Below are 27157 nucleotides of genomic sequence, written 5' to 3'. Positions count from 1 at the left end.
ATCCTCCAGGGAAGGCTTGGGGGTGGGCATGGGCACCCCCATATTTGTGCATGGGATAGATGCAGGCTGCACACTGTGGGCTTGGGGTTTTCTGCTGCCTTTGCCCCAAGGGCCCGGCACACTATGACCACCCAGCAACAGTGGGGGTGGCAAGTTGAGCTTCTAGATGGTGGATGGGTAGGGGGTGAGCAGCCAGCACAGGTACCCCGGTGCATCCAGTGCTAGCAACGTGCGTGGAGCTACCAGGCCATGGTGAAGCTGCAGCAGCTGGTGGTACATGCTGAAGCGTGCAACTTCTCGCCTGCCTACTGCCACCACCTAGCCTGCGAGGAGGTGCTGAACTGGTTCAATGAGGGAGCGCTGCAAGGTGTGGGCTGCAGGGCCATGCAAACATGGCTGTGGTTTGGTGCTGACCCACAGCAAAAGCCGGGCCAGTGGCCACTGCTACATGACAGCGCTGCAGGGCTATGGTGCCAGGCTGCAGACACAGTTGACCACACTGGAAAGGAGCTGAAGAAGGCAGCGCTGCAATGTAGACCCCACATCCCACTGCCATGCCCTGTGCCCCTGTGCCCAGGGCTTTGCTCCCTGCTACCCCCCACGCGCCGCCTCCCCAGAAAGCCTCAGGGCTGGGGACACGGCACAGCAGGGAGGAGAAGTGTCCTCAGTGGGATCAACTGGAAAGGTAGAGGGGGATGAGGGGAGGTCCCATAAGGGGAAAGTGTGTGTGTGTTCATGGCAGGGAAAGTGTGTTTGTGTCTGTGCCCATGTGCAAACAGTGAGTGAGAGTAGAGCATGTGTGTCCATGTGCATGGCAGGGAGTGAATGAGCATATGGTGTGTATGTGTATGTGTGGGTCCATGTGCATGACAGGGAGTGAGAGTGCCCCCATGGGCAACAGCAGCAGACTGGAGAGTCCCTAGCCCACAGCAGGCAGCCCACATCCACCCTCACCCCACTGCCCTCTGTTCCGGCCGTGGTGAGGGGAGTGGGGGTGGGAAGCAGTGGGGAGAGGTGGGCATGTGCCCCCCCACACCTTGCCCAGCCAAGTCCACCCAGCTTCCCCCATGAGACATAGAGGCCCACCCTGCCCTTGGCAGCAACAGCAGCAACAGGAGGGGAAGGTGCCCCTCTTCCCCTGGGGTCCAGCTCCTGCGGGGGAGATGGCCTCCAATTTTGCATTTTCCCAGGGCCCCAGTAAAGTTTAATCCACCTTTGCACTGCCTGCAGGCATAAATTGCACTTGGTCAGCCCAGCTAGCCAGGGGCCTGACTCCTGCTTGTCACCTAGACACATGACTTCACTTTTTCAGCACCCTCATGCTCAAGCCAGTCCCTCTGTTGCTCAATGGCATTACCCAGAGACGAAGGCTGACCACCCTCCACCCCCAACGCTTGCTAGCAGGGTGGGACTGCTCTGCCCCAGGTCAAATTGCTAATGTCCCAGGGGATATGTAGATGCTGAGCCCAGCAGTAGTTTACTGTTCCAGAGCTGATTGCTTCACATTTATTGCACATGTAGATGAACCCACGTTGTAACGGCTTATACCAGTTCATTTCATACTAGCATAACTGTTTCATCTGTCTGTACCCAGATGTGTTCTAAGGTAAAGTCCTATGCTGTCAGTCTAGGAAAATATGACGTGAACAGACTTGAATATGGCTTTAAGAAAAATGCTTATCTGGATTCTTCCCCATTTTAATCTGTTTAATAACCAGCCTCATTCTAGCTGGAATTAATGAGTTAATGGAGACATCTATTCACATGCAAAAACTTCTATGTCAATTAGCATTGATGATGTGCCAATTAGACTCAGCTGGTAGAAATTTAGTATTCAGGCAGAGAAATGCATTCTTAGTAGCTGATAAGGACATGTCAAAGGCCATAAAGCACAAGTGATGCTAATGTCCTGGCCAACATTTCTTCTCTCACACTAACCAGTGCTAATGCTAAGTATGAAAGCTTGTACAGACACACACATATATATATATTTTAAGTTTTATAAAAGAGACATAAGTGTCCAAAGCTGGGTACAAGCTCTTTGCTGATAACAGGCAACTGCTAGGAAAGGCACAGGTATTAATAGGGCATTACAAAAGCTGGTATAATCATTATTGTCCCACAGAGCCTTGAATACGAAATCTTTTCAGTCATTGTCTTCTAATGAAAAAAGCTTGTAAAGCTTCCCTTTGAGAATGTCTTTTATCAAAGCCCAGTTATCAAAATCTGATACACCTGGCACTTTATTTCATTAATGATCTGTCCTATCTTTCAGGACACTGTCCCAGGAATAAATGACTAAATTTTACAAAGTAAAGGGACACATCCACCTCAAATCCACACCAGTTCAAACAGCGTCATTCTCAAGTATGGGTCAGAGCTACAGCCCTGCCCTTAAAACGTAATACTTGAGATGAGGGAAAGAGAGAAAAAAGCTGTACTTACGGTCAAGAGCAGTTGTGGCCATGAGGTATGTGACAGGAGACACATCCATTGCTTCTATTTTCCCAGAATGAAAAGTAAATAGGCACTCTGGATCATGAGTCTACAGAATAAAACAAGGAAAGAGGTCTTGCTGTGTGAGGCATTATAAGCCTTGCGTTTAAACATGGATACCTCAGAGGAACTCTACAGTCTCTACAGACACATATCGTGCACATATAATACGTGGAGTCTGTGCATACAATAGATGCCAATGAATACAGTTTCACAATGGTGTCATGAGCAAATTTCTACAGGCATATTAAGCACCTGTACTTAAAATGTTGGCAGTGTCTACATAAAAATAAAACAGAATCATATTAGAGTAAGAAGCACTATGTTGGGGAAAGAAATTTCATAACTGAAAACTACTCTTCCAGAAGTTGAGAAAATAACTTTAAACCAACAACCAGGTAGGCCACTAAAAGTCTTCTCTATAAAAAGGTTTCTCTATATACTCCTATCTTCATAATGTACTTTATACATCACTTTTTGCCATAATAGCTTTGCAGTTTAATTCTTCAGTTTTCATTATTCAAAGACTACTGAAATCAACAAGAGTCTTCCCGTAGTTTTCAACTGCTTTGGGGCAACCCTTAAAGTATTTTATTTTAATTTTTCTGGTCAAATGACCCTCTCCATCAATATTTAAAATCCTGGTCAATAACTGTAAATGATGAAGCAGTTAAAATAAGTTATAACAAGATCTGGTCACAATTCTAAATCCTCAACTGTTCAAGGTAGGACTGCGGAGCTGTCTATTGTAATTATAAAATGCTATTAGGAGGGAAGTATATAAATCAGGGGGCAGAAGAGGAAAATAAAACTTACGACATTTGAAAAAGTCAGATCAAGCTTCCAGATTGCTCCATTGGAATCCTAAAGAAACAGAAACATTTAATACTTGCATGTCTTTTCAAACCGAGTATAAAAATTCAACCAGTTCCTTACAAACATTCTTTACAAATGTCAGTAAAACTTTCGAATGGTCTGTATGAAAGAGAATTTGGGCTTCAGAGAATCCAATTGTGTCAATCAGACCAGGTGCTCATGGTATTAAAGCTTGATTATCCTATTTCCACTTTCTCCTTTTGGTTCTCAAAGTCAGAAAATAGGCCCCAGTGTTTTACTACTCTAGGCGGAAACAATAGTAATTCTAAAGAAAAACAACAGATTACTTCACAGTAGATTTCCTCTCATACTGCATCATCACCTTTCTTGTTATATATTGCTCTGTTGAGCTGACACAAATGCAAATGATGTGTTACCTGGGCATACCAAACAGGTTGTCCATGGTCATGGATTTTCATCATGAAGCTCAGGTTGACATTCTTGCCAACTAGAAGTTCATTCATATGCTCCATCTCTAGTAGTCCAGTGTCGTCTACAGAGTCGGCTGTGTCTATTGTTTCAAAGTCCCATACCTTCATGAAATTGAAAGGAAAAATACTAGCAGAGCTTTCATCTGTCCAGATGTCAACATAACTCACATTAACAGATACAATAGACATATAGCAAACAATAAACCAGTGGCAGCTCCATACGTATAATATAGAAACATTTCCCTCCACATGGCTAGTTTGAATGCAATCAGCATCCGTGATGAGAAGCAGCAAACATTGGTAGCCTATGTAAAATGACCTCATTTGACTTTCAAAATGGTAAATATCATAGCACCCAAATTGCCAACCTGCCAATCACAACTGCAGCTCCAGAGCTGGTGCCATCATGTGGGTTTTGGCTTCTACAACCACGATCCACACTTCCATGAAAGAGGGATCCCGGGACGAGATGGTCTTCATCTTTCTTCTACACGTAAGATTTTGTTCTCCTATGGGTTGGCTGATCTCCTCCAAAGGGCTTTAAACTAGGTTCATTGGGGGATGGGGAAGAAGAGGATAATGAAAACCTAGGATCAGTGAGCCACGATCAGCTCAGATAAGCACTAAGGTAAGCACTAAGGGGCCCGATAGACATCAGGAGATGGGGATACCGAGAGCACCTGTCAGGGGGCTTAAATGTCTCTACTCTAATGCTATGAGCATATGGAACAAGGATGAGGAACTTGCACTCCTGCTTGCAAGCAACAACTTTGACCTGGCTGGACTAACTGAAACCTGGTGGGACCCTACTCATGATTGGGCAGTAGGCATTGAGGGTTACAGGTTGTACAGACGGGATAGAGTAGGGGAAAAAGGGGTGTGAGGGTTGTGCTCTATGTTAAAAAACAATATATATCCTCTATAATCAAGATGGAATCAGAGGAGGGACAAACCGAGGTACTGTGAGTTAGGATACAAGGGGGTCGGGGGGACTTGGTAGTGGGGGTCTACTATAGATGACAAACAGGTCCAGGGAGGTGATGCTTCCTCTCTGTGCAGCACTGGTCAGGCCACAGTTGAAGTACTGTTTTGAGGGAGCACTTCAAGAGGGACGCAGAGAATCTTGAGAGGGTTCAGAGGAGGACCACGCGTATGGTCAGAGGCCTGCAGGCAAAGCCCTATGAGGAGAGGCTGAGGGCCCTAGATCTCTTCAGGCTTCGCAAGAGAAGGCTGAGAAGTGATCTTGTGGCTGCCTATAAATTCATCAGGGGAGGGCAGCAGGGAATAGGAGATGCTCTACTTACTAGGGCACTGCCTGGAGTAACTAGGAACAATGGCCACAAATTGATGGACAGCAGATTTAGGTTGGACATTAGAAAGAACTTCTTTGCAGCAAGGGTTGCCAGAATCAGGAATAGGCTTCCAAGGGAGGTGGTGCTCTCGCCTACCCTGAGGATCTTCAAGAAGAGACTGGACAAGCACCTGGCTTGGGTCATCTGATGCCAGCGCTCTTTCCTGCCCAGGGCAGGGGGTCAGACTCGATGACCTACTGAGGTGCCTTCCAACCCTGACATCTATGAATCTATGAACTGGCACTATTCATCACCTGAAAATGATGGGAAACAAAGTATCTGCTTCCTCCAGATAGTGTATTGATGGAAGAAATGTAAAAGAAATATTGGAAAAGGTTGCACTGCCATTGCCTGCTCCAGATGTAACAAGCAGATTTCAGTTTCAAGAGCTGTTAGTCTACCACCTATTCACCCAGCTAAAATTTATGAAATGGGATAATATCAGTTTTTTTAAGGGGGGAAAAAAGTCTTGTCTGAAATGCACTGATATAAATGACACTTAGATATTCTACAACGGAAAGATTATATGAGAAATAACATTGTTGTATTCCTTGCTGTTTCAGTATTAAACTGAGCTTTGTATATACTCATTCTTTCACTGAATACTCATTCAACTTCCCATTTTTGGGGGTTTATCAACAATAAAGAAGAATACTTTCCTAAAAGAAAAGAAAAATGTGTAAAACTCCCAAATACTAGCAGGTGGAAGGAAAGGCAGGCATAGAACCTGAAATGATTTTTAGCTCATTTCTAATGGATTGTATTTTAAATTGAGAGTGTTCTGTTATTTTAAAATAGACAGTGATTTATTAACTGATTGAAATACATGCCTCTGAGATAAAAAATTGCATAGGTGCTGGTTAGTTACACAAATCTAACTGATTTAAATGAATGTCAAAATGATCAGAAAATTGCATTCAAACACCACTGTCCTTTAAAATCTTAGCTAACACATTAATACAGCTTGAAAATGACAAACATAAATCCAAGTTACAAATAAGAAAAAATATGTTAGAGACTGGTCAAGAAAGAAACTTGTTAGAATCATCACTGAAATTTATACTGACACATTACAGCATAGGTTAGAAGTCTTTTAATACTGTCCAATCCAAAGGCCAACACCGTAGAAAGACTCCAGTTTTTATCCAGATTATGCTAGAAATTCATATTGAATGATCCGGAGTCTCCCTCCATAAACTAGCTAAGATAGGCTAAAGATTATTGTCTTCTATGAACATTTGCAAGCCCCTATACACCAGTTTGTATCCAGACTACTACAAAAAGGCTCACCCTGACATAGCCATCTCCTCCAGCTGTGACCAGTTCACCCTCATCCAGAACCAGCTGATTAACCGGGCCACTGTGACAAGGTCTACGTCCAGTTCGACAGAGCTCTACTTTGATGAGGCCCCCTTCCCAAAGGAGTAAGTTGCCCCACTCTGACCCAGAGATCACCTTCAATGCAAGGGAAGAAAAATACAGAAATCTTATAAGCTATCCATGTACATGCATTCCTGGCAGACTAATACCAGAGGTTCTTTTTGGAAAAACAGGAACTGCTACACTTGTTGAGACATAAGCATTTGTTAGGGAATGTATAAATGGTGAGGGGATTGAACTCTTATAGGACCATTGGGATGGTTAAGGGTTTGGGGTTTCTTTTTGTCTAATAGTCTTAGCATTTTTTTTGTTTTGTTCTAATGTTTACAGCATTCAGCACAGCAGCCTTAGATAACAAGTCTCTTTTGTCCAGGAATCATGATAATAATTGATATTTTTAAATGGTTACAAAGTAAACCATCTTATTTTAATTTAAGATCTACACTGGCTTATGGGGGCTAACTGTGAGACTGGATTAAACTGTCAGACCACACATCACTTTGGAGTCGGCGGTAAGACTCCCATTGGTTTCACTGGACTCTGGAGCAGCCCCTGCAAGGGAGCAGTAGTAAACAGGTTCACCTCTTACTGACTCACCTTCCCATCAGGCAGTTCCACATACCCTACGATGTCAGTCACTGCTGTCTTACCAAATCTGCCCAATGCCCCCTGTAGCTTGAGGCCAGTGAAGGTGTGGGCCATCTTCCAGAACCTGAGCATAGGAAACAGAGCCTTCTGGGTTACAGGGGTTTTTTTTAAACATAATCTTTAGTATCTCTCAGTCTAGAAGGTAACCCTATGGGGATATGTCCAGTGGATATCTCCAATAGGTGGAGAGTATGTAAACTTACTTATTTTTAAATATGAGGTTTTGTATTTGCTTTTTTTAAATGAGAGAAAATGTTATTATATCCACATTCATTCTTATAGAAGTACTTAACTCCCCAAAACTGTTCCCCTCCAACTCCCAGAAATAACCTATGTGAAAAGGCTTGGCCAGGGAAGGATGGGGAACCACTGCTCGCTCCTGTTCAGTGCACTTAAAACAGATCATAAACCAATGTATATATCCAGTCTTGCTGTATTTTCCACATTTACCTAGAAAAGCCTACTATTCTCTAGTTGAGCTTCAATGTAAGATGCTCACATGCTTATACCCTTAATATATACACAGTTAAACACTTTCTGCATAACTCCAAGGACTGTGGTAGGATTGCATAAATCTACATGAGCATACAGGTTGGTCCTATAGGTCCATAGCTACATTTAAACATTCAGAACTGTTCACCAGATACAGAAGTATCTTAGGAAAAATGAGTTATAGAGAAACTGACCTCTCTTATTGCAATTAGAAATAGTTATAGTTAGGTCATAGTTAGTCCACATTTATTTTAACTATGGTTGGGGTTCAGGGTTCGACACTGAATTGTGCTAAGGCTCAAGTATAGATCTGATGGCTCTTTTTCAAAGTGTTCCCAAAATGCTTTAACTCAAAGTGGAGGAAATCTTACATGAAATCAATCGATAAACTCTTCAAAGGTTTTGGACATATCTGATCTGGATATGGAAAATAAGCTCTTTTCTTGCTTTAGATCCAACTTGGAAGCAAAATGAGATCTAGGGATATAAATCTGATTCTCCTATAAATTCAAAAGGACTTCAAAATAATCACTGCTATCATTTTATAAGTCATTTGTACTGCAGTAGCATCCCAGTCAGGCTATTGGGCCTTATTGTGTTGAGCAGTGTTCAGACACAGAACAAGGACAGGGTCTGGTGCCCTGCCTCACAACAGGTTAAAGTTTTTACTCCATTTTTAGTTGACAGGCTGGCCAAGAACCACTCCAAATGCACTTTGGATGGTCAATAGTAAAAATTCTTCTATCACCTCTTGGAAAAACCAAAGGCACCAAAAAGTAAGCTATTTGAGCAACCTGACTGTCTGTATGGTCTTAACAGCTTTTAATCATTGCCATTATTATTCTTAAATGGAACAGCATTCTCCATTGGTCTTCACCTGTTAGCAATTATTGTTATCATTACTAATCAGTCATCTTGTAGGATTCATGACTTTCTTGGCACTTCATATTCAGCACATTAAGCAAACCTACTTGATGTGTCCTGTTCCAGAAGTAGTTAGTTGCTCTTCGTTTTCAAGTGAGAATGTGACCTTATAAACATCCTGTGAAAAAGCTTTGGACCTCAACACAATCTTTTCCTGTTTCCAGTCCCAAACTGTCAACATGTAGTCAGGGCTGCTACCAACACTGGCTAGTAAGGTGCCAGAATGGTTGAAATCAGCAAATGTGTAGGCTTCCTCTGTCCCACCTGGAAGGACAAACCCCCCAAAAAAGAAAGAAAAAGAGAATGGTAGGACAGGCAGCTCAATGAAATCTCCGCTCCTGCTGTCATTATTATTACTGTTTCAGCAGCTAATAGTCACCAATTGGCTATTGCTGCTGTTTGAAAATGTTCAGATACCCCAAAATGCAAAGACAATCATGGACAACTGTCTTTACCCTCATTTCAAGTACCTAAAAATATTTTTTAAACCTAAAAATGTGACATTACTCCACTTGCTGGAGTCTATACACACTGCCCTGACCACATAATATTGGAGAAGCAGTCCTAGGTAACATACCTCGCAATATTCTATAGGGCCTTAATGAAGGATATTCATAGATGATGATGTTTGGTTTCCTTCCTTTTTCTCCTACTGCAAAATACTGCTTACTAGGGTGTACCTAGAAAAAGCAAAGACCCTCTTAGATATTTTCCTGTTCTCTTGGGCAGTATTCAACTCAATATTGAGTTATATTTCACACATATTGCAGAATCATGACATAAATTGTGCAACCATGCATAAGCCTTTTTTTACATCTCATTTGCACCTCGCCCACCTGCCCATGTCCTCCTGAACAACTGTTGAGACAATAATGTCTTTTTCTGCTTTTGAAGAAAGGAAATGTGGATAAGATGTAAAGAGCTGATGTGATTCTCTAAGAATTATTTACAATGTAACAGAGAAGCACAGGGCCAGATTCTGAAAGCTTTACTCATGTGGAATACTATCAATAATCAGTGGGACTAATCATCAGGGCTGTGCAAAGTTTTGGTTGCCAGTTCGATTCGGAGGCGATTTGGCCCTATTCGGCGGCCAAATCTCCAAATCAGGATCAAACCAGGAGACCCATTAAAAGGTCCAAATTGAATCTGAAGCCTCTGAACCAATTCAGAGAGATTCAGAGATTCAGATTGGCCAGGGAGAGACAGGCACAGCCAAGGCAGCTGGGGGCTCTGGGTGTTTGTGGCAGAGCTCTCCCCGCTCCAACGCCATGGGGCAGTAGGGGGGTAGCAGGGATCACCCCCCCATCCCTGCCTGGCACCTTCATGGCAGCTGCCGCATGCTGCGGTGCAGTGTGGTTTGGCAGGGCACCACACAGTGTCTGGGAGCTGGAGTTGCTGGGGTTGCTGGGACTGAGCGGTGCTAGGCTCCAGCTGACAGGTAGATACACCCCAGCTCCCAGACAGCATGTGGCACTCTCCCATGCTGTGCTGCACCTGCATGATGTGACAGCTGCCATGCGGGTGCCAAGCTGGGGAGGCACTCCCTGCTGCCACGTGCTGTGCAGAGGGGCTCTGCCACGAGCCCTCAGATGCCCTAATTGCCACTGCTGCAGCCAGTGAATGCAGGGCTTTTTATTTATTTATTTTTAAGTTCCAGGAGGCTGGGCCAGGCAGGGAATGCAGGGCAGCCGCGGGAGCTTCTTCTGCAGCTCCCACAGCTGGGGAGATGCAGGCACAGCTGGAGGAGTCTCAGGAGAACCTGCAGCTGCCCAGTTGTGCCTGCCTCTCGCTGGCTCTCTCTGATTCTGATGTGGCTGACTTGAATGGGGACAGTGATTCAAATCATTGAATCAAATCACTGTCCTCTAAATCAGCCGAATCTGAATCCGAATCGAATACTTCCCTATTCGCATAGGCCTACTAGTCATGGGTAAAAGGCTACTAAAATCAAAATAACTGTTTCAGGATCTGACCCACAAAAGCTAAAATCAAGCTAGAGGCAGGGTAGATTTGTACTTTACAAAACAGTGGTGCTCAACCTTTTGGCTTTGTGGTGTGGATGAATAGCACAAAGCTGGTCCACAGGTCAGATCAGGACCCAGGCATCAGGACTGGGCCCAACGCCATCTCACCAAGATCAGACCCTGCACAGCCTGCCCTGGTCCTGTGCATCCTGGATTGGTCCCCATGCACCCTGATCAGTCCCGCACCATTTCCACCTGGATCAGACTATACCACCTCTGCCTGCCTCAGTGCAAAAGGATTGTGCTCTGCCCGTCTTCCACCAGGCCCTACATGCCCAATATAGCACACAGGGCCATTTAACTAGCTGTGGGACTCCAAAAGATAATACACACACACACACACACACACACACACACACGTATGCATTATGTATGTATATCACAAGCTTTTGTGGGCTGCATTTCTCATTTACCTATGTATTTGAAGTTCCAAATTTTAGGATAGATGAAACATTAAACTAGTATAAAGTGTAATTAGCAGAGAGGAAATATTGAACAAAAAGAGTTGGTTTTATCCAGGGCACTTTAATAATTAAAACATTAAAACCACAAAAAGTGAATTCCAGATGGCTCATCAGATCTTGTGAGTACATTAGTAATGTACCCTGGAGCCTAGACATGAATCTGCTACCTTTCTGCCCAAGTCAGGTAGTGTACATTGATTGACTGAGATATTTAAGATGACTATACTTTCTTGCCAACCCTTTAATCAATACTGCTATTTACTATTTTGTGCATGCCATAGTACAGCAGAAGTTATGGAAATCTCCCACTGAGGAACTCAAGCCATGCCTGTGTGATAAGCCAGGGAGAAGCAAACCCCACCTGCTCGCTCCTGTTCAGTGCAGGCCAAAACCCAAGAAGTTATGTAGTATAGCTAATTTAGACCAACCTTGAGTATGTGCCAAGTGGTGCATTATGGCCACCCTTGAGGCTGGTTCTATCACATTTGGTGCACTGGTTGGGAAACACCTGACAAGGGGTGGGGGGTTTGTAACAGGAGCCTCTGCCCTTGTCACTTTCAGAGGAAAAGACTGAGCTGCCAGGGAACAGCAGGACAGCAGGAGCAGGAGGCTTATTTGGGCTAAGGGGAAACACTTGTGTATGGTGGAGAAGCCATGGGACCAGAAGAATGGTGCCCAGAGGGGTAGAAGCTCAGCTCCTGAATGGGAGCAGCCAGTCTGGCCCTGCCCTCTGCAGGGAGAGGTGCTCCAAGGGAGAGAGGCTGCAGTAGATGTACCTGCAGGCCCATAAGGGCTGGAAGGAGACAGCTATGAGGGAAGGATGAAGAGTTGGGGGTCAGTGACCCAGAGTGATATCTGATTTTAGCTGGAAGTGTAGCAAAACCCCTAGTTTTACTTTTTTTTTTTTTTTTACTTAAAAATACATTCCCTCCCCTTCCCCAACCATTTCTGACTTTCTCTCTGCCCTCTCTATCCCTTATAAGTAGTTATAAGTAGCCATAGATAAGCTAAGTTTCTGTATTCCATTACTGTGACAAGCCCCTTTTTATATTGTAAATAGTATTCTGTTATTTTTGTTTTGATTTTTACTGGTTTATATTATATTCCTATTATGTTTGTATTGATTTTTATTGTTTTATATTGATATTGTATGATTTAGGCCTGTTCCTGTAAGTTAACCAAAGTAATGTCAAGTCTCCATCTTGTAATGTTAAGTTTCCATCTTCGTGTCCCCTGCCCAGGCATACCCTATTGTAATTGTGTTGCAGCCGTAACTCCTATCTACCTCTCCTATGTAAATTGGTTCCTGGATGAATAAGAGTGAATGAGGGTGCTTGAGACATAATGGCAGCAGGCCTAAAAATAGCTCCTGCCAAATGACCGGACCATCAACTTAACGACCGGACCATCAACTTAGCAAATGGACCACTGCCTTGCATTGACTCTCCCTGTAGCCACAGACCTACTCCCAGGTCCAGAGACAAAACTCAATATTTGAAAGCTAAAGACCCTCCAAGAAACCAGTAACATGGAAACAAAGAACAGAATAGAAACCAGCAACCCCATCATTGTATCCCACCAGACAATGAGGACACCTGGAACTGTATGACCTCATCTGAACAGTGCTGGCCCTTGCCTGGGCATGTCCTGCCCATTGGAGTCACAGGTAGCCCACCCCTATAAAAGGGGTGGTAGAGTGTGACCTCCTTGAGATGCCCTCTTCATCTGGACCAACACTACGCCACGCCACCTATCCACCCAGAGGCCCTGCCGGTGACCCCTTCTGGACAACACCTTGCTGGAGAAGACCCCAACTGGCTATTGAGGATCAACTCTCAGCCTGGCATAGGTAGCTATCACCCGCTTTCTTCCCCCAAGCAAGGGACCTGAGCTCTGTCCCTGCACACCTTGACCTCAATCCCTCCATTAAGCCTTTCCTCTCTTGCTATCATTGTGAGGGTGTATGAGAGAGTTTGTGTGTATGTGTGTGAACCAATAACTTCATGGGCTGTATAGCATGTTGCCTGTTTAATAAAACTGTTATTCTGGAACCCCGAGTTGGGTTTTGTCTTACTGATCTCCTAGCCCTGCTCCAATCTCTGCTGTCTGCCCTCTGACCTTCCTCCTGTCTCTCTGTCTCTCCCCAGCTCTCGGATCTTTTAAACCCACCATCTCCCAGCTTCCCCCGGTTCTTCCCTCTGCCTCCCAGCTCTCTGCAACCCTAACTTGCATCCCAGCTTCAGGCCTGGTTTTGCCCTCTGCCTCCCAGTTCCCCCACTTCTAGGCATCCCGGCTCTCTGATCTTTTAACCCTCACTGCCACCTGGCTTCTCTCTCTGGCCCCTGCAGCCTCCGGCTTCTGTCTCTCCCGGCTCCTTACCTCCCAGCCTCCTCCTCCTCCTCCAACTTTTGGCTTTTTCCTCCACCACCCCTCATTTCACCTCTCTGCTGCTCCTTCTAGCTTCTTTGATTGGCTCAGCTCTCTCTCTGCTGCCCGGGCTTGATCCCCTGGCTCTACTTCTTCACCTCCTCTGTCTCCTGGATTTTCTTTTGCCCCCAAGTAACCCCAGGGCACCAAGTGACCCCAAATAACCCCAGGCACCAAGTGACCCCAGGTAACTCCTAGTGTTAACACACAAGTACCACTGAAGTGCATGTTTGTGTGTATGTGCATGTGAGTGTGGACCCATAGTGTTGTATGTGTAGTTTGTGTGCATGTGTATAATTTTGTGTCATACTTTCCCGCCTAACAGTGTAATATTGAGATCCTGAGCACTGATCTGACTTATGTCAAGTCAACAGAAGCAGTTTGCTGGTGTCTTGGCTTATAATTGGAAGACCAGGTTGTAGCCATGGGAGAAATTTGGAGGCCATGCAGCAGAGTGCCAAGGGGGTACTCTGTGTTAAGTCCTGTATAGGGCAGGGATGCAATGAGGCCAGGGAGCCACAGCCCTAGACAGTGGACCAGGGCTAAGGGTCTCAGCAAGAGAAAAGGAGCCAAGATCAGAAGAAGGCCAAGGCTCAGCCAAAATGATTAGTGCCCAACAGGCAGAAAGTGCAGACAGGGCTGGCAAGTCCCACAAAAAATAATGGAGTGGTACATGCTAGACATGGGCATGACTATGGGAATGGCTGGAGGTCATGATTAATGCCCCTAAGGCAAATTAATGCTGAGGGTATGGAGATAGGCCAACAGGGCCCAATCAGCTAGGCCACATGGGCCCAGGGGGCACATACTCAGGGACTTTGGGAAACAGCCTCCCAACATAAAATAGCATTTCTACAAGATGTATCAAGTCAGACAGTGAGGAAGTTACCCTGAAGACCTGAGAAACAGGTAATTTGGCCACTAGGGGGAATTACAGCCACCCTTGGAGCTGGTCCTGTCACAGAGCCACACACCTCTGGCGCTGCCCATATAGTGTGGGGCAGATATTGTGGGGCTGTGTGCCACCAGCACTGTGTGCACATAGGGGTAGATCCCAGGAGCCCACTCCCCTAGGGTATAGCCCATGCTATCTGCAGCATGGGGGTTGCATGCTAGTGTTGCATGCAGCCCCTGGCCACACCAAAGTTGGAAAGCCTTAAGACACCTAAGCTGTTTTCACTATTATGAGTAACCTCTAGAAAACAATCTCTTCTGTAGGAAATAAAAAGTCATACCGTGATCACACCAATCCCTCCACCACTGCTGCTCCGGAGGTAACTCTGATATTTAGTTTTCATGACTAGGAGTACAAGTTGATTGCCAGCTATGTAGAGCAGTGTCTGACTATCCAACACCTGCAAGTTTGCCCGTCTGGTGCAGTCATAACCAAAAGAGTGTCTGACAACAGTTTATTAAAGAAAATAATTCATCCCAGATTTCTACTTTTATTTCTTCCAGGCAATAACAATAAAAATACCAGAAGAAACATGGATGGGAATACTGATTTGGATGGTCAAGATTTATTTTAAGACTGTATAGAGTTAAGGTAAAACAAGATTTTATAAATGAGGAAAACCTAAGTGAAACCTTCAAAAGGTTGGTTTTCCATCCTTCTAACTCCATTGCACAATCTGCTTTTGCTGGCCTATCCAGATCCTCTATGGTTTCCCAAGTAATTGGTATCCTAATGCTCTTTTTCCAAAGGGAATATAAGAAGTTGATCAAATTATCAGGAAGTGAACTATAGGTAAGACACAGAACCAATGCAATGTCTTACACTCACTCACTGCCTCTACCTCTGCAAAGAATTACAAAGAAGTGTAACTCTTTGCAGATCTGCAATGTGGAGAGGCAAGGTTGTTTCCTACTCTCCATATTTCCCTGCATGGCCATGTTAGGGTGGGACACGTAATAATCCATTATAAAAATTACTCATGCTGGTAAACTCTCTGCCCAGTATTAAGTGCCTTCAAGATCAACACTCTAGACTTATGTTTCAAGGTGAATTTAAACTTGACTGGCACAATTCAGACCTCAAGCTCACCAGTTCTATATCAATGTGTATGAACACACATTTTCATGGGAGATGTCTTGGAAATAGGGTATGTGGTAACAGAGAAGTCAAGGTCTCTCACTACTGCTTCAGAGGTATGAGCTTGAGACTCATCCTGAATGCCACTCCTCAGCTGACCGTGGGGATCAAAGGTGGCTGGATATTATACAGGTCATGTCATTCCCTTATGCATGCCATTGGCTACAGAAACTACCCTGCGTTAACCCCACTAGCTCAGTAAACTGTCAAGCCTGGATGGACCTTTGACATCTGATTATATCGTACTAGTGTAAGAAAAGGCCTGACTACTCCATATATGAAAACCCTAGTTCTTGGTCCACACAAGGCTGGACAGGAAGGATACATGAGAACAAGAAGGTTACTGGGTATCCCAGAGTCTGAAGTCACAAATGGACGTGAACACAAATCTTCATAGTTATAGAAGAAGGTTTCGGAGATTTTCTTTTCCAGCTTCTCAGGTTTATGTTTTTGCTCTGGATGTTTTTCAGTATCTTCAGGCTCCTCCACATCTTCCTCTATAGTTCAAAAATGGGAATGCATGGGAAAGTTTTACATATGATACTGATGTTTATACTTAACTGCAAAAGTGGAATCTTGTTCTTTCCTTTCCTCAGAAAAGTAATAGGCACTCCACATCCAAAAATGCATCAGCTAACTTCGCAAGAAACTAATTCCTCCACTAAGTTTACAACAAATGTTCCTGCAAAATAAGAACATTTTGAAACTTCAAGGCCCTATATGCACAGGATAAAATTTCTGTATCTGTAAGATAATTCATCTTTATTGAACTTAAATTTTGCCATCTTAATTGTACTGAAACAATTTTAGTTAAACTCAACCTGATGTTTAGGTCACAGTGGTCATGTCTTCATAAGCACTTAACTGCAGACTAGATTAATTAGCTGTGGAGTAAAGCATCGCCGTTTATATGTGCAAGGGTATTAGGCGACCGTAATCTAATTAATGTCGCAGTTAGGGTACAGTGCTATCTTATGGTGGGGTAATTTACTGAGATTGAACACACCCATAGATGCTGACCACGGGCATAAATTGTGCCTGGTCAGCCCAGGCAGCCACAGGCCAGACTCTTGCCTGCCACCTAGCCACATGGCTTCATGCTTTCAGCACTCTCGTGCCCTAGGCAGGCCCTCTGCTGCCACCCAGAGCCCAGGGCTGAGTGGCCCTGGTATAAACTGCTCTGCCCTGGCTCAAATTCCTGCTGTCCCAAGGTTACATGTAGATGTTGAGGCCGGACATAGTTTGACATGGCTCAAACTGCTCCAAAGTGTATTGCTTTGATTAACTGCATGTGTAGATGCACTCAGATTTAAAAACTAAGCCAAGTTAAAGGCTTCAGTAGATATTGGGGGTGTTGGTTATAGCCCTATTGGTCTCAGATCCTCAAAGGGAATTTACAAAGCACCTTTCATAGACAAGCCAATGAACTTCACTTCATAAATCTACTAGACACAAAAAATCATGGAATAAATATAGACTTTGGATTTATGGCACAGTATAACCTTCCTGCCATCTGAAAACCCCAGGTAACCACTCTATACTTTCCCAGCTGCATTCTGTCACCTTCTTTTATTTTCCCCCTCCTCCTCCCTGCTCCCACCAACCTGCCTCACCTATTAACTCCTATTCGCTCTAAACCTCCATGCCAAGCATTTGCATTTCACAGACCTGCATTTTGCATATTGGCTTATGGTTCTAATCAAACCATAGAGAGTAGATACAGACCACCAGACTCTCCTGGTGCCTCAGGAAGGACACCTGAGCCCAAAAGCTTGCAAAGAACAATTTTTCCAACTATTCAGTTGGTCTTATAAAAGACATCACATTTACCCAAATAGCCTCAGTAAATATTGCACATATGTCATTATATGAAATAATCAGTACAAACATTCAGTTCTTTGCTTACTTGCATATGGCAAGGTCCCCTGAAGTCCCCTGAAGACTAACAAAGTCTTATTGATGACAGATCACTCTGGACAGTTTTTTACTGAAACTTTATGTACTAAAAGAATAATATCAATACTTTATGTACTAAAAGAATAATATCAATGTGAATTCCAGTCAGTTACAAAAATGAAGTAAAAAATAGTTTCAAGTTTGGTTCCTCAAAATGAATTCCCTTTCCCAATTTTTGTGGATTTACAAAAATTGAAGTGAAGAGAGACTGTGGAAAGAAAAAAGTGGAATGTGCTGCATGGTTAGTGCTGTGAAATGCAAAAAGCACACCAGCAGGGGAAAAAAAGCAGAGAAAGATAATTAATACACTTTGGATGCAATGGCTTTAGATGACGTTATGTCTTACAGCAGTAGGCAAAAAATGCAGGAAGTAGCAAGATGTTTAAATCTAAATCATGTGTTAGACAATACTCACGTATAATACTGCTACTATCAGATTCACTATTTTCCACAGACTTTTCTATACCTTCTTCCTCTCCTTCTGGTGGTGGTATCCCTCCTTCAATTGGTAGTTTTTTTGGAGGACTACTTTTGCTCTCCTCTACAAAGAAAAATTTCAATAATTTCCAACAGACTGTATTTACCTATTTTACTTGTACTTGCCGTGACTGGAAAATAAAGCACATACAGCTCTAAAGCATTACAATTCCTCCTGTCTTGCAATGTACTTCCTGTTATTCAGAGTTCATTTAATTGATTAGAACTGTTTTATTTTTAGGAGAAAAGAACATTCTGAGAAAAAAAAATTGCATCAACAGAAAGAATGAAGTGAAAGATCAAGAAATAATGTGACAAAGCTTCAGAAAATACCCTCGAAGAGCCACACCAGGCTTATTGACAGGCCACATCTTCATGCTAACATCATATACTGATGCACAGAAATAGCAGCTGGACCCAAAGTACCTACACAAGACATGTCTACGACAGTAACAATTTAAGCAATGATTAAAAAGGATTAAGTAACCGAGGGCTGTGAGAACAGCCTTCCAAAAAAAAAAAAAAAAAGGCCTTTATTGCAGCTCCAACTGGAGAAGCAGGTCTAACAAGCATGGGATGTCAGAGAAGTGGTCAAGAGAGATAACTTCTGGCCACGGAGATAAGTGCACAGCTCCTGTAGGATGTGCCATTACTGAGCAGGGTCAAGGAGGAACTGGGTGGAAAGTTCTGAGGGAGGAGAAAGAGACAGCTGGTGATTCACATTTACTGGTAAGGAGTTGATGAATTGCAACCTGGTCACCACTACTTTTGTCTAAAAAGGCAAAAGTCTTAAGAACTATGCAAGTTCCTAACTAAATGCTTAATGTACTGCCAACCACTATGTCACTGGGATACTGAGAGAATAGGGAAATGATGTAATAACTGGAATATATTCTCCCTGTAAACTTGGGAAATTCATCCTACCTTTTGCTGAAAGTTCAGGCCATCTCAGAGTCCTGCTCTCCAGCATTCTCTCCAGATTCAAATTAAATCACAGTTCCCCAGCATCCCAAGATGCTTTGCACCTTTCCTGAAAATCTCCCTCCCCCTTGCAGGGTGGGTGGGCTAGCCTTGGCTGAAACTGTCTGCTCCAGCTGAGCAGGGAGGCATGCTCTAGTGCCCTTCAGCTTCTGGCATGGGCCACTGCAGGCATGTGGCTGCATTTCCAGAATCAAAAGTGAATGTCTGTTCACTTGCTTATCGGTTCAATCTAAGCAGTTTAGATTAACCTGCAAAGACTGAATTGATTCAGTCTCAGGCTTTTTGACTGTACTTAGTCTAGATATGTAAGACTTTTCCCGCCCTGCCTGATTCTCCTGGTTTAAATTCTCAAGTGTTTTCTCATCAGATCTCTGTTTCTCTGGGTTTTCCCTCTCTCCTTTAAAAAACAAAAGCACACCTTACAGACGGATCAATACTGTCAGTAATATATTTCTATATTTACACAGATTACATGTGTGCATGGTTACATTCCCCATAATAAAAAAAAAATCTCATTAATCTTTTTAGGTGGTCTAATAGGAGAGTTATAAGTCTCATAGCATATGCTGCCATATCTCATGATTTCACTGCAAGTCCTTTACTACTGGGTATTTTTTCTTACAGCTGCACTTCCTGGGATCGTGAATCTCTGCTTCCATTTAAAATAGTAAAAAAAGCTTCTAGTTGCCACAAATGCAGAGAAAAATCTGAAACCATGTTTGCAGAAAGGCCAAAAGACAAAAAAGTGGAAACTGCAGTTACCTTTTAATGTCAAGATCCTTAACCAAATCTCACTGACCCTGTCTAATGATTGCTGAATGTTTGAGGCTCATAATACTGGAAAAGGATCTCCACTTAAAGAGCTAAAGTGAATTACACAGATATTTCTAGACCTGTTAAGAATGGGGAGTCCAGAGACTTGAACTCTAGCTCCAAACCTTCCACTGTCTTGTGGTAAATTTGTACCAGGTATTTCATCTCTGTTGGTCTCAGTAAACATTTATGTATTACGGTAATAATACTATTTACCTATTTGATATTTAGGTAGAGAAGGGTTTTAAAAGCCCAAATTAGTGCAGCTAAATACAAGATTTTGGTCTGAGGAGTAGAAGACAGCATTACTATGTAGTCAAAAGGTGGCATTTAAATACTAACTCATAAATGTAAAATGTACTGAGAAGGTTCAGAAATGTTTTTCTCCCTTTGGTCACAAGCCCAATGCCTGCCCTGAGGTTACATGTACATTCAAATGTGTGATTAATTAATAATGTGAAAACAAATTTACTGAGAAAACATCTTATTTATTTATGTTACCCTCCTGTGTCTTTCCCTTTTCTTTACTGAAAAAGTTAATTAAATGTAAAAAGCTAGATAAACACAATACTGAGGTAAACACAATGCTGAAGCTGGTATCTTAAATGTGTAAGAGTCAGCGAATCAACCAATCACAATAATGGAGTCTTCTATTATTTTTTGAAACTAAGCATATCTGGCAGTTAGGGTCAACAAGTGAGAGTAGGAAAATCTGTGCAACGGGGGGGGGGGGGGGGGAAGAGGGGGGTTGTCTATCCTTGCCCTTGCCACTGCCTGCCTATGTGGCCTCAGGTAAGACACTTCACCTTTCAGTGCCTCAGCTCCCAGGAATGCAAATAGAAATAATAATACCAACTTCTATTCAGCACCTTGAGAGGCTCAGAAAAAGGGAAGCAGAACCCAATGTTTATAGAATTATGTGTTTATAGTAATAATCAGTGATGAGCTGAATATGAAGAAGAGCAGTTCAAAGCTATGCCAAGCTTGTCTGATTTGATTTCTGACTTCACACCCATACTTAGCCGACAAACAGTTTTAGAGAACCTGGTGGCTTCAGAAGGTTTTGACTAAAATCAAAACTTACACAATCTCTGGATAGGTACAGAGGCCATGAAGTAAATCATGTGCTTTTGTAACAAAGTTTGTAGAAATGGATCTGAAGAGTCATAGAGCACCCTACATCCATTCCCTTATTTGACGCATAATGTTAAATTACACATTCATGTTTATAATGTTCAGAGTTTTTCCTTTGGAAAGGAGACCTTATCTAATGACCAAAATATTATACTACTATATAGTGGAAGCTTTCACTCACCTTCTGTTGAGGGTTCAGGCACCTTCTCTGAGACCAACTCTGCTTCAGCATCTTTGGAAGTGCCTGACTTTCCTCCATTTGCAAGTTCCTGTTGGTTTAACTCCTCTCCAGGTACCGCAACCTCAGGGCTCTCTGTTGCAGGGTCTTCCTTTTCTTTATGAACAAGAGCAAGCCATTGAGGCAAATCACTACATGTTCCTTTCGGTCTGCATCTTTTATTATAGGGCCGCTACAATACTAGCTCACAGCGCTCCTAAGGGGCAGAAGCAGGTGCAAGCAATAGAAACTCTGCAGAATTTAAACTGTCCTTCTTAAAAAGAATTAATCTTCTAGTAATTTTGATGACAAAGAAAATCTTCCACCTGTGAGTCTGGGCAGTGTTGTTTACAGCTTTGCCAAACAGCAGCAAGATGAAATTAATCTGACTGGTCATTTTCTTGGCTGCTATTGAAAATCCCAGAGAGATTATAATTAGATTACTCATAGTACTGCGCTGCATTTATAAACCTGTTGCTGCTATGGAAAACTAAAGCAGCAGCATATGTGGATTCTGGGGCTGTTTATGATGGAAGTTATTCATCCTAAGGCACAAGTGTAGAAGAGGAGAAATCCTCCCTCCACCCTCCCCACAACCACAGAACTTGGGGGGAAGAAGTGTTGCATCCCTTCCTTCACACAGTAGTCAAGAGGCACTAGAGCAGGGGTGGGCAATTATTTGGACTGGAGGGCCACTGAAGGAGTTTTGGTGATCTGTTGTGGGCCGGGCGGGGTTGCTGACCCAGCCCAGTGCAGTGGGGGTCAGGGGTTGCTAATGCGATACAGTGTGGCAGGGTGGGGGTTCATCTGTGACCTGGCATGGTATAGCAAAGGAGGGTGCTGACCGGCCATGATGGGGGGGAAGGGTCATTTGATCCTATTCAGCCCCAGGCCCATCTGTCCCATGCCCACAACAGAGAGCTCTGGATGGAGTGGGCAAGCGAGGTCTCCATAGAGACTGGCCCAGACATCCATGGGCAGTGCACACTCAGCTGAGCACGTGGGATGGGGCTGCAGGCAGATGGGGAGCAGTCCAGGAGTGGGACAGGCAGGCAGGACTGGAATCTTGAGGTGGTGACCATCTGCAGCCAGGCAGATGGGATGGGGCCATGGGCAGGCAGGGTGAGATATCTGGGAGTGGGAAAGGCGACTGAGGCTGGGGCTGGGGCTGGGATCATGAGGCAGTAACAGCACGGGCCCAGGGTCCATGACCCGGGCCAGAGCTGTGATCCACTCCCTACATATCCCTGCCCATAGAACCAGCACTCATCGCAGGGATGTGTGGGGAGCAGATCATGGCTCTGCCCCAGACCCCAGCCGCACACTGTCACTGCCCCACAATCCCAGGCCCAGCCCTGCCCACCTATCCCACTCCCAGATGCCACTCCCCACCCACCCATGGCCCCATCCCATGCACCCTGCCAAAAGCACCCTGCCCATGGGGGACTCAGATCAGTCTCCATGAAGATCCCACTTCCCTGCCCACTCTGTCCAGCACCATCAGCTCTGCATGCATGATGAACTGGCAGCAGCAGCCAGGCAAAGTGAGCCACCACTGCTGGGGCTGCCAGGAAGCTGAATCCAGCTACCGCACTGCCCCCACACCACTACATGCCCAGGGCTGGCAGGACTGGCCACACATACCATGGCCCAGGCTGCCTCCCATGCCTGAACCAGGCAGATCCAAGAAACCTGCAGCGGGCCAGATACAATCCCTTGGTGGGCTGAATCCAGCTCACAGGCTGTATTTTGCCCATCCCTGCTCTAGAAACAGCAGCAGAGATGGAAAACACTTTCCCTTCCCTAGAGGTTGGGCTTCAAATGAACAAGAAATCTAATCAGAGACTGGGATACAAAAGGTTCACAGATTCACAGAAGTTTAGGGCTGGAAGGGACCTTGTGAGATCATCGGTCCAACCCCTCTGCTCTGGGCTGAAAAGACTGCTAGGGTTAAATAACCTCAGCAAGTTGTGTGTCTAGTCTCCTTTTGAAGATCTCAAGGGAGGTGCCTGCACCATCCCTGCTGGAAGTCTATTCCAGAGTCTGGTCACATGAACTGTGAAGAAGATGGAGAAGCCAAACAGGATTCAGGCACAGCATCCTTGTACAAACCTCTCCCTTTGCAGTACAGGGAAAGAATAATTGGTCACTATGAACAGTGGTTCTCTGGGTTGTGCGTCCTTTTTTAAGTAAGTTATATTACTGTACCTGTATGATTACACATTATAGATAATAAAGAAGTAAAACTGTTTCAAACTGTAAAACTTCTCCAACAACCAGTTCATTTTTTCCCCTTTCCCTCCTTTTCCTGCATTAGTATGAGCCCATTCCCATCTTCTGCTGTCCTATTCCTTTCTCTTATGAACCCTCTATGCATGTGTTGCAGTCCAAGAGCTAGAGTCACCCCCGTGTCAGAAAGACCACATTAGCAGGCAGCCTTTGCACCTTGCTTACGCGTTACATATGTATAAGATATTTACATGTTAAATAAAAATAGAATGTATGCACAATTCTGACATTAGCTGCTAAAACTGTCTATTCTCCACATCATCCAGATGCCCTTTTGTCATATAAGCCAAATCCTCAGCTCTGTTAAAATCTGTTGGTGTGAATAAAGGTTACTGTCAGGCCTTTTGTGAAGAGGAAACACAGAACAGGTCACACCAACACAGCAGTTACTCATTAACTTGCAATAAAAAGAACAATTTATAAAGGATCTTAATATATAGCAGTGAAATGTAAAACTGCAGCTGCAGCAAGTAATAAAAGGAGCAGTTTTGAACGTGGTCATGAGAAACAGCAGGCACAGCTTGTTTCAGCTAAGTCAAGAGAAGCTGAAAGGCAGCCGTAGGTCAGACGGAAGTCTCCCGTGGGGCCCTACAATTCTCCCTACGATCAGTGCATGACAAGACAATCAGATGGAGCCCAACTTCACAAGACCTACAGTAGCTGTACGATGCAGGTCTTTTTTCTGAATAAGAGTACCTGCAACCTGTGCCCTTTTAGGAAATCAGATACAACCCCTGACTGAACGAATTGTAAATGCAGCTATCAGTTAAGACAGGGACTGAATGAACTTTGGTAAGAGAAGGGCTTGTTTTTCAGGCATGCCTCCTTTAAGGCAGGGAGTTGGTTTTTTTGAAGTTTTTCTAAGGAAAAGTTGCAGCACATTTGTGTTTATATATATATGTACAGCAGGGACTGGGGGCAGGGGTCGGTTCACTATTATCTGGTTCCTAGTGAATGAAATATTAACCGTAGTTCAATTTCCTTCTGCCTTTGCACCGTGGCTCAGGAGAAGGCTTTAAGAAAAGATACTGGGGAGAGGGGATAAAGAGGGAGAGAACTCCTTTTGGGATGACTGGGCTGCATATGCAGGGCTATCAAACTGGGTTGACCCTTGTCATTTAGGAAGTTTTCTGCTCCTGTATTCTGCTTATGGCAGCAGTTCCCAAACTCTAACAGATTACCCACCGACAATTTAAAACGATACAACCTTAACTACCACCAGCAAATTTTTGTCACATAAAGTAATTATAATAAATCTGTTAACACATACCACTGACAGGTTGTCTGTGTACCACTGGTGGTACCCATACCGCGGATTGGGAACCGCTGGGGTATGGCAATGTCTTTTGATTTCTTTTTATAAGCATAATCCTTCATGGCAAGGTAGTATTTACCTGTGATAACTACAGGGAGGTTATTTCTCTACCAGCAGGTGGTTTCAGTGCACCGGTGTGTGCAATACCAACTTGCGGCTCAGTTTATAGCTAGACGCATGCATGGAAGCTCCAGGATAGGAAGGAGATCTATTACAGATACTATCCAAAACCCTTGTTTCCCACTCAAAAAAATGGCATGTAATGGGGAGCCGAGTTTAGAAAGTGCAATGAGCTCAGAAAGCCCCTGAGGCAGCAGGGGCGGCATCCCCTGCACGGGGCACCCCATGGGGACAGGAGGGGCGGGGGATCCCCTGTAGGGCACCGCTCGAGGCCGGGTCTCTGCAGAGGGGGCGCAGTGTGGAGCAGGGCGGGCCCCCCTGAGGCGGTGCGGAATGGTACGACCCTCTCCCCCGCGGGGGTCCCCCCACACCCGCCCCTGCACTCGGTACCTGCGGCCACCTCCTCCTCCATCCCTTCGTTTACCTGGTTGCTAGGCAACCGCTGCAGGACCGCGGCGCCTCCTGGGAAATGGAGTCCGAGCCCGGCCGGCGCGGATCCAGTGCGCATGCTCGGGCGTAGAGGTGGGGCGGGGCTGTGTTGCTCTCAGCAGCCTGTGGCGTGGAGTGTGCCTCGTGGGGGTGGTGTGTGTGAGAGACTGAGGGAGAGAGAGACAGAAGCGTGTGTGTCATAAAGACATGTGAGTATATGCGTGAGACAGGTGTGCACGTGTTATTAGGACGTGTATGTCATTAGGAATCGTGTGTGAGAGGTGGGTGTGTTTCAGGGCACGTTTGTGTGAGATGAGGGGGTGTGTGTGGGAGTGATTGGTGTGAGAGATGAAGGGTGTCAGGTCACTTGTATGAAAGATGAGTGTGTATTGGTAGGGTGTGTCGTTAGAACAAGTGTATGTGTCATTAGGATGTGTGTGTGAAAGGTGCATGTGTCAGGATGCACTTGTGCGTGTGTCATTAGGACACTTGAGAAGTGTGTGTGTGTCCGGGCACGTGTGTGAGAATGGGTGGGTATCATCCAGTGTGAGGACATGTGTCATTAGGACATGCACGAGACAACGTGTGTTTCAGGATGTGTGTGTAACAGATAGGGGGTGTTTCTTCTGCAGGCATAAAAAATCTGTGACTTTTTGCCCCAAATACAACCAATTGTTTAAAATTCTGCAAACTTCCAGATCTTAGTGCTTTTACAACGCGCTCTCTGTCTCTCATAGTTTTACTTTGTAAAACACACTCTAAACACTGCCTCTGGCTGCCTGCCACTGTCTCCTGTGAACCAAACAAGGTGTCTCTTAAGATCTGATAGCCCTGCCTTAGCTTCAGCTTCTAGGATCTCTTATAGCAGTGAAGACATTTCCCACCTCATGGCTAGGGGCATAACTATAATTAAGCTCTACACTAGAGTTGGGTGCAAAGCTGCAAGCAGATTTAAGTCTGTAGATACTTGAGCTCTCCCTGCCCTTCATTTGGTTCCAGTCCAGCTCTGCTTGAATACTACTACAGTTCCTTGGATGTCTTTAAACTATCCTTGAGTACGACAAAGCATTTAGTACCACACAACCTTGCAACATAGGGTCACAAGCAGTATCTCATTTTGTTCTTGTGGGTCTCATGTCGCACAGCTCCTGAAAGCACAGGCTTGGGGGCAGTGTTTTAACCAGCCCTATGCAAAGCTGGCAGTGATAAGACCTGTGCCAAGTCCAGAGATCATGATAATGCTCACAGGTAAAAGTATTGACGAGGCAAGGATTTCTTAGGGTGATATATTTTATTGGACCAACTGCATAGTTAAGATAGAGGTGCCTTTCCCATGATTTGTAGACCACAGTGACAACATCATCACTTTAACACTACTGTGAGATTATTAAACATTAATCTATTGTTTCCTGCTATTTCCACAGAGTCATAACAACTCTCCAGAACTTTCACCTTTCAGCGGGGTAGGTATGGGGCTATAACCATGATGGTTCGGATAATATGTAAGAAGCAAGGGTTTGGGGATAGGGGCCTGTTGGTTGTGATCTTTTATTGGAGAAAAATTTGACAAGCTTTTTGGGCACTCAGCTGCCTTTGGTCCAATTAATGATATAACCAACCTCTCACCCCCTTGTTTCATACCCTTTTTGGACTGAATTTTTCCAGGCCTAGTTTCAATGAGTGAATTTTTGTGGGAAATTTGAGCAAAATCTCTTCAGTGGCTGTTACCTCATAGTTTCATAGTTTCATAGTAGCTAGAGTCGGAAGGGACCTAGGTAGATCATCTAGTCCGACCCCCTGCCTTGGCAGGAAAGAGC

General features: G+C 44.4%; 1 protein-coding gene across 2 annotated transcripts in view; it reads right to left on the bottom strand.

The window, feature by feature from the left end:
• Positions 1 to 27157, bottom strand: part of CFAP44 (cilia and flagella associated protein 44) — a 60556-nt gene that overhangs the window by 32082 nt on the left and 1317 nt on the right. Inside the window, exons 1-12 of one of the 2 annotated variants that reach the window (XM_019548806.1) lie at positions 25302 to 25376; positions 21152 to 21304; positions 17981 to 18106; positions 15935 to 16106; positions 14753 to 14915; positions 9177 to 9279; positions 8647 to 8863; positions 7133 to 7247; positions 6446 to 6610; positions 3750 to 3905; positions 3313 to 3360; positions 2446 to 2545 (exon numbers count right to left, since the gene is read on the bottom strand). In XM_019548806.1, the coding sequence (XP_019404351.1) occupies positions 2446 to 2545; positions 3313 to 3360; positions 3750 to 3905; positions 6446 to 6610; positions 7133 to 7247; positions 8647 to 8863; positions 9177 to 9279; positions 14753 to 14915; positions 15935 to 16106; positions 17981 to 18106; positions 21152 to 21304; positions 25302 to 25323 (1540 nt within the window). In that variant the 5' untranslated portion in view covers positions 25324 to 25376. Of the gene's footprint in view, positions 1 to 2445; positions 2546 to 3312; positions 3361 to 3749; positions 3906 to 6445; positions 6611 to 7132; positions 7248 to 8646; positions 8864 to 9176; positions 9280 to 14752; positions 14916 to 15934; positions 16107 to 17980; positions 18107 to 21151; positions 21305 to 25301; positions 25377 to 27157 lie in introns of those variants that run through there. The other variant, XM_019548805.1, reaches the window with a different exon arrangement.

This window comes from Crocodylus porosus, unplaced genomic scaffold (genome assembly GCF_001723895.1).
Source record: "Crocodylus porosus isolate Cpor-Errol unplaced genomic scaffold, CroPor_comp1, whole genome shotgun sequence".
In the NCBI taxonomy this organism is placed as follows: Eukaryota; Metazoa; Chordata; order Crocodylia; family Crocodylidae; genus Crocodylus; species Crocodylus porosus.
Note: the sequence above shows the minus strand (reverse complement) of the source record. Positions and strands in the feature narration are given on the sequence as shown.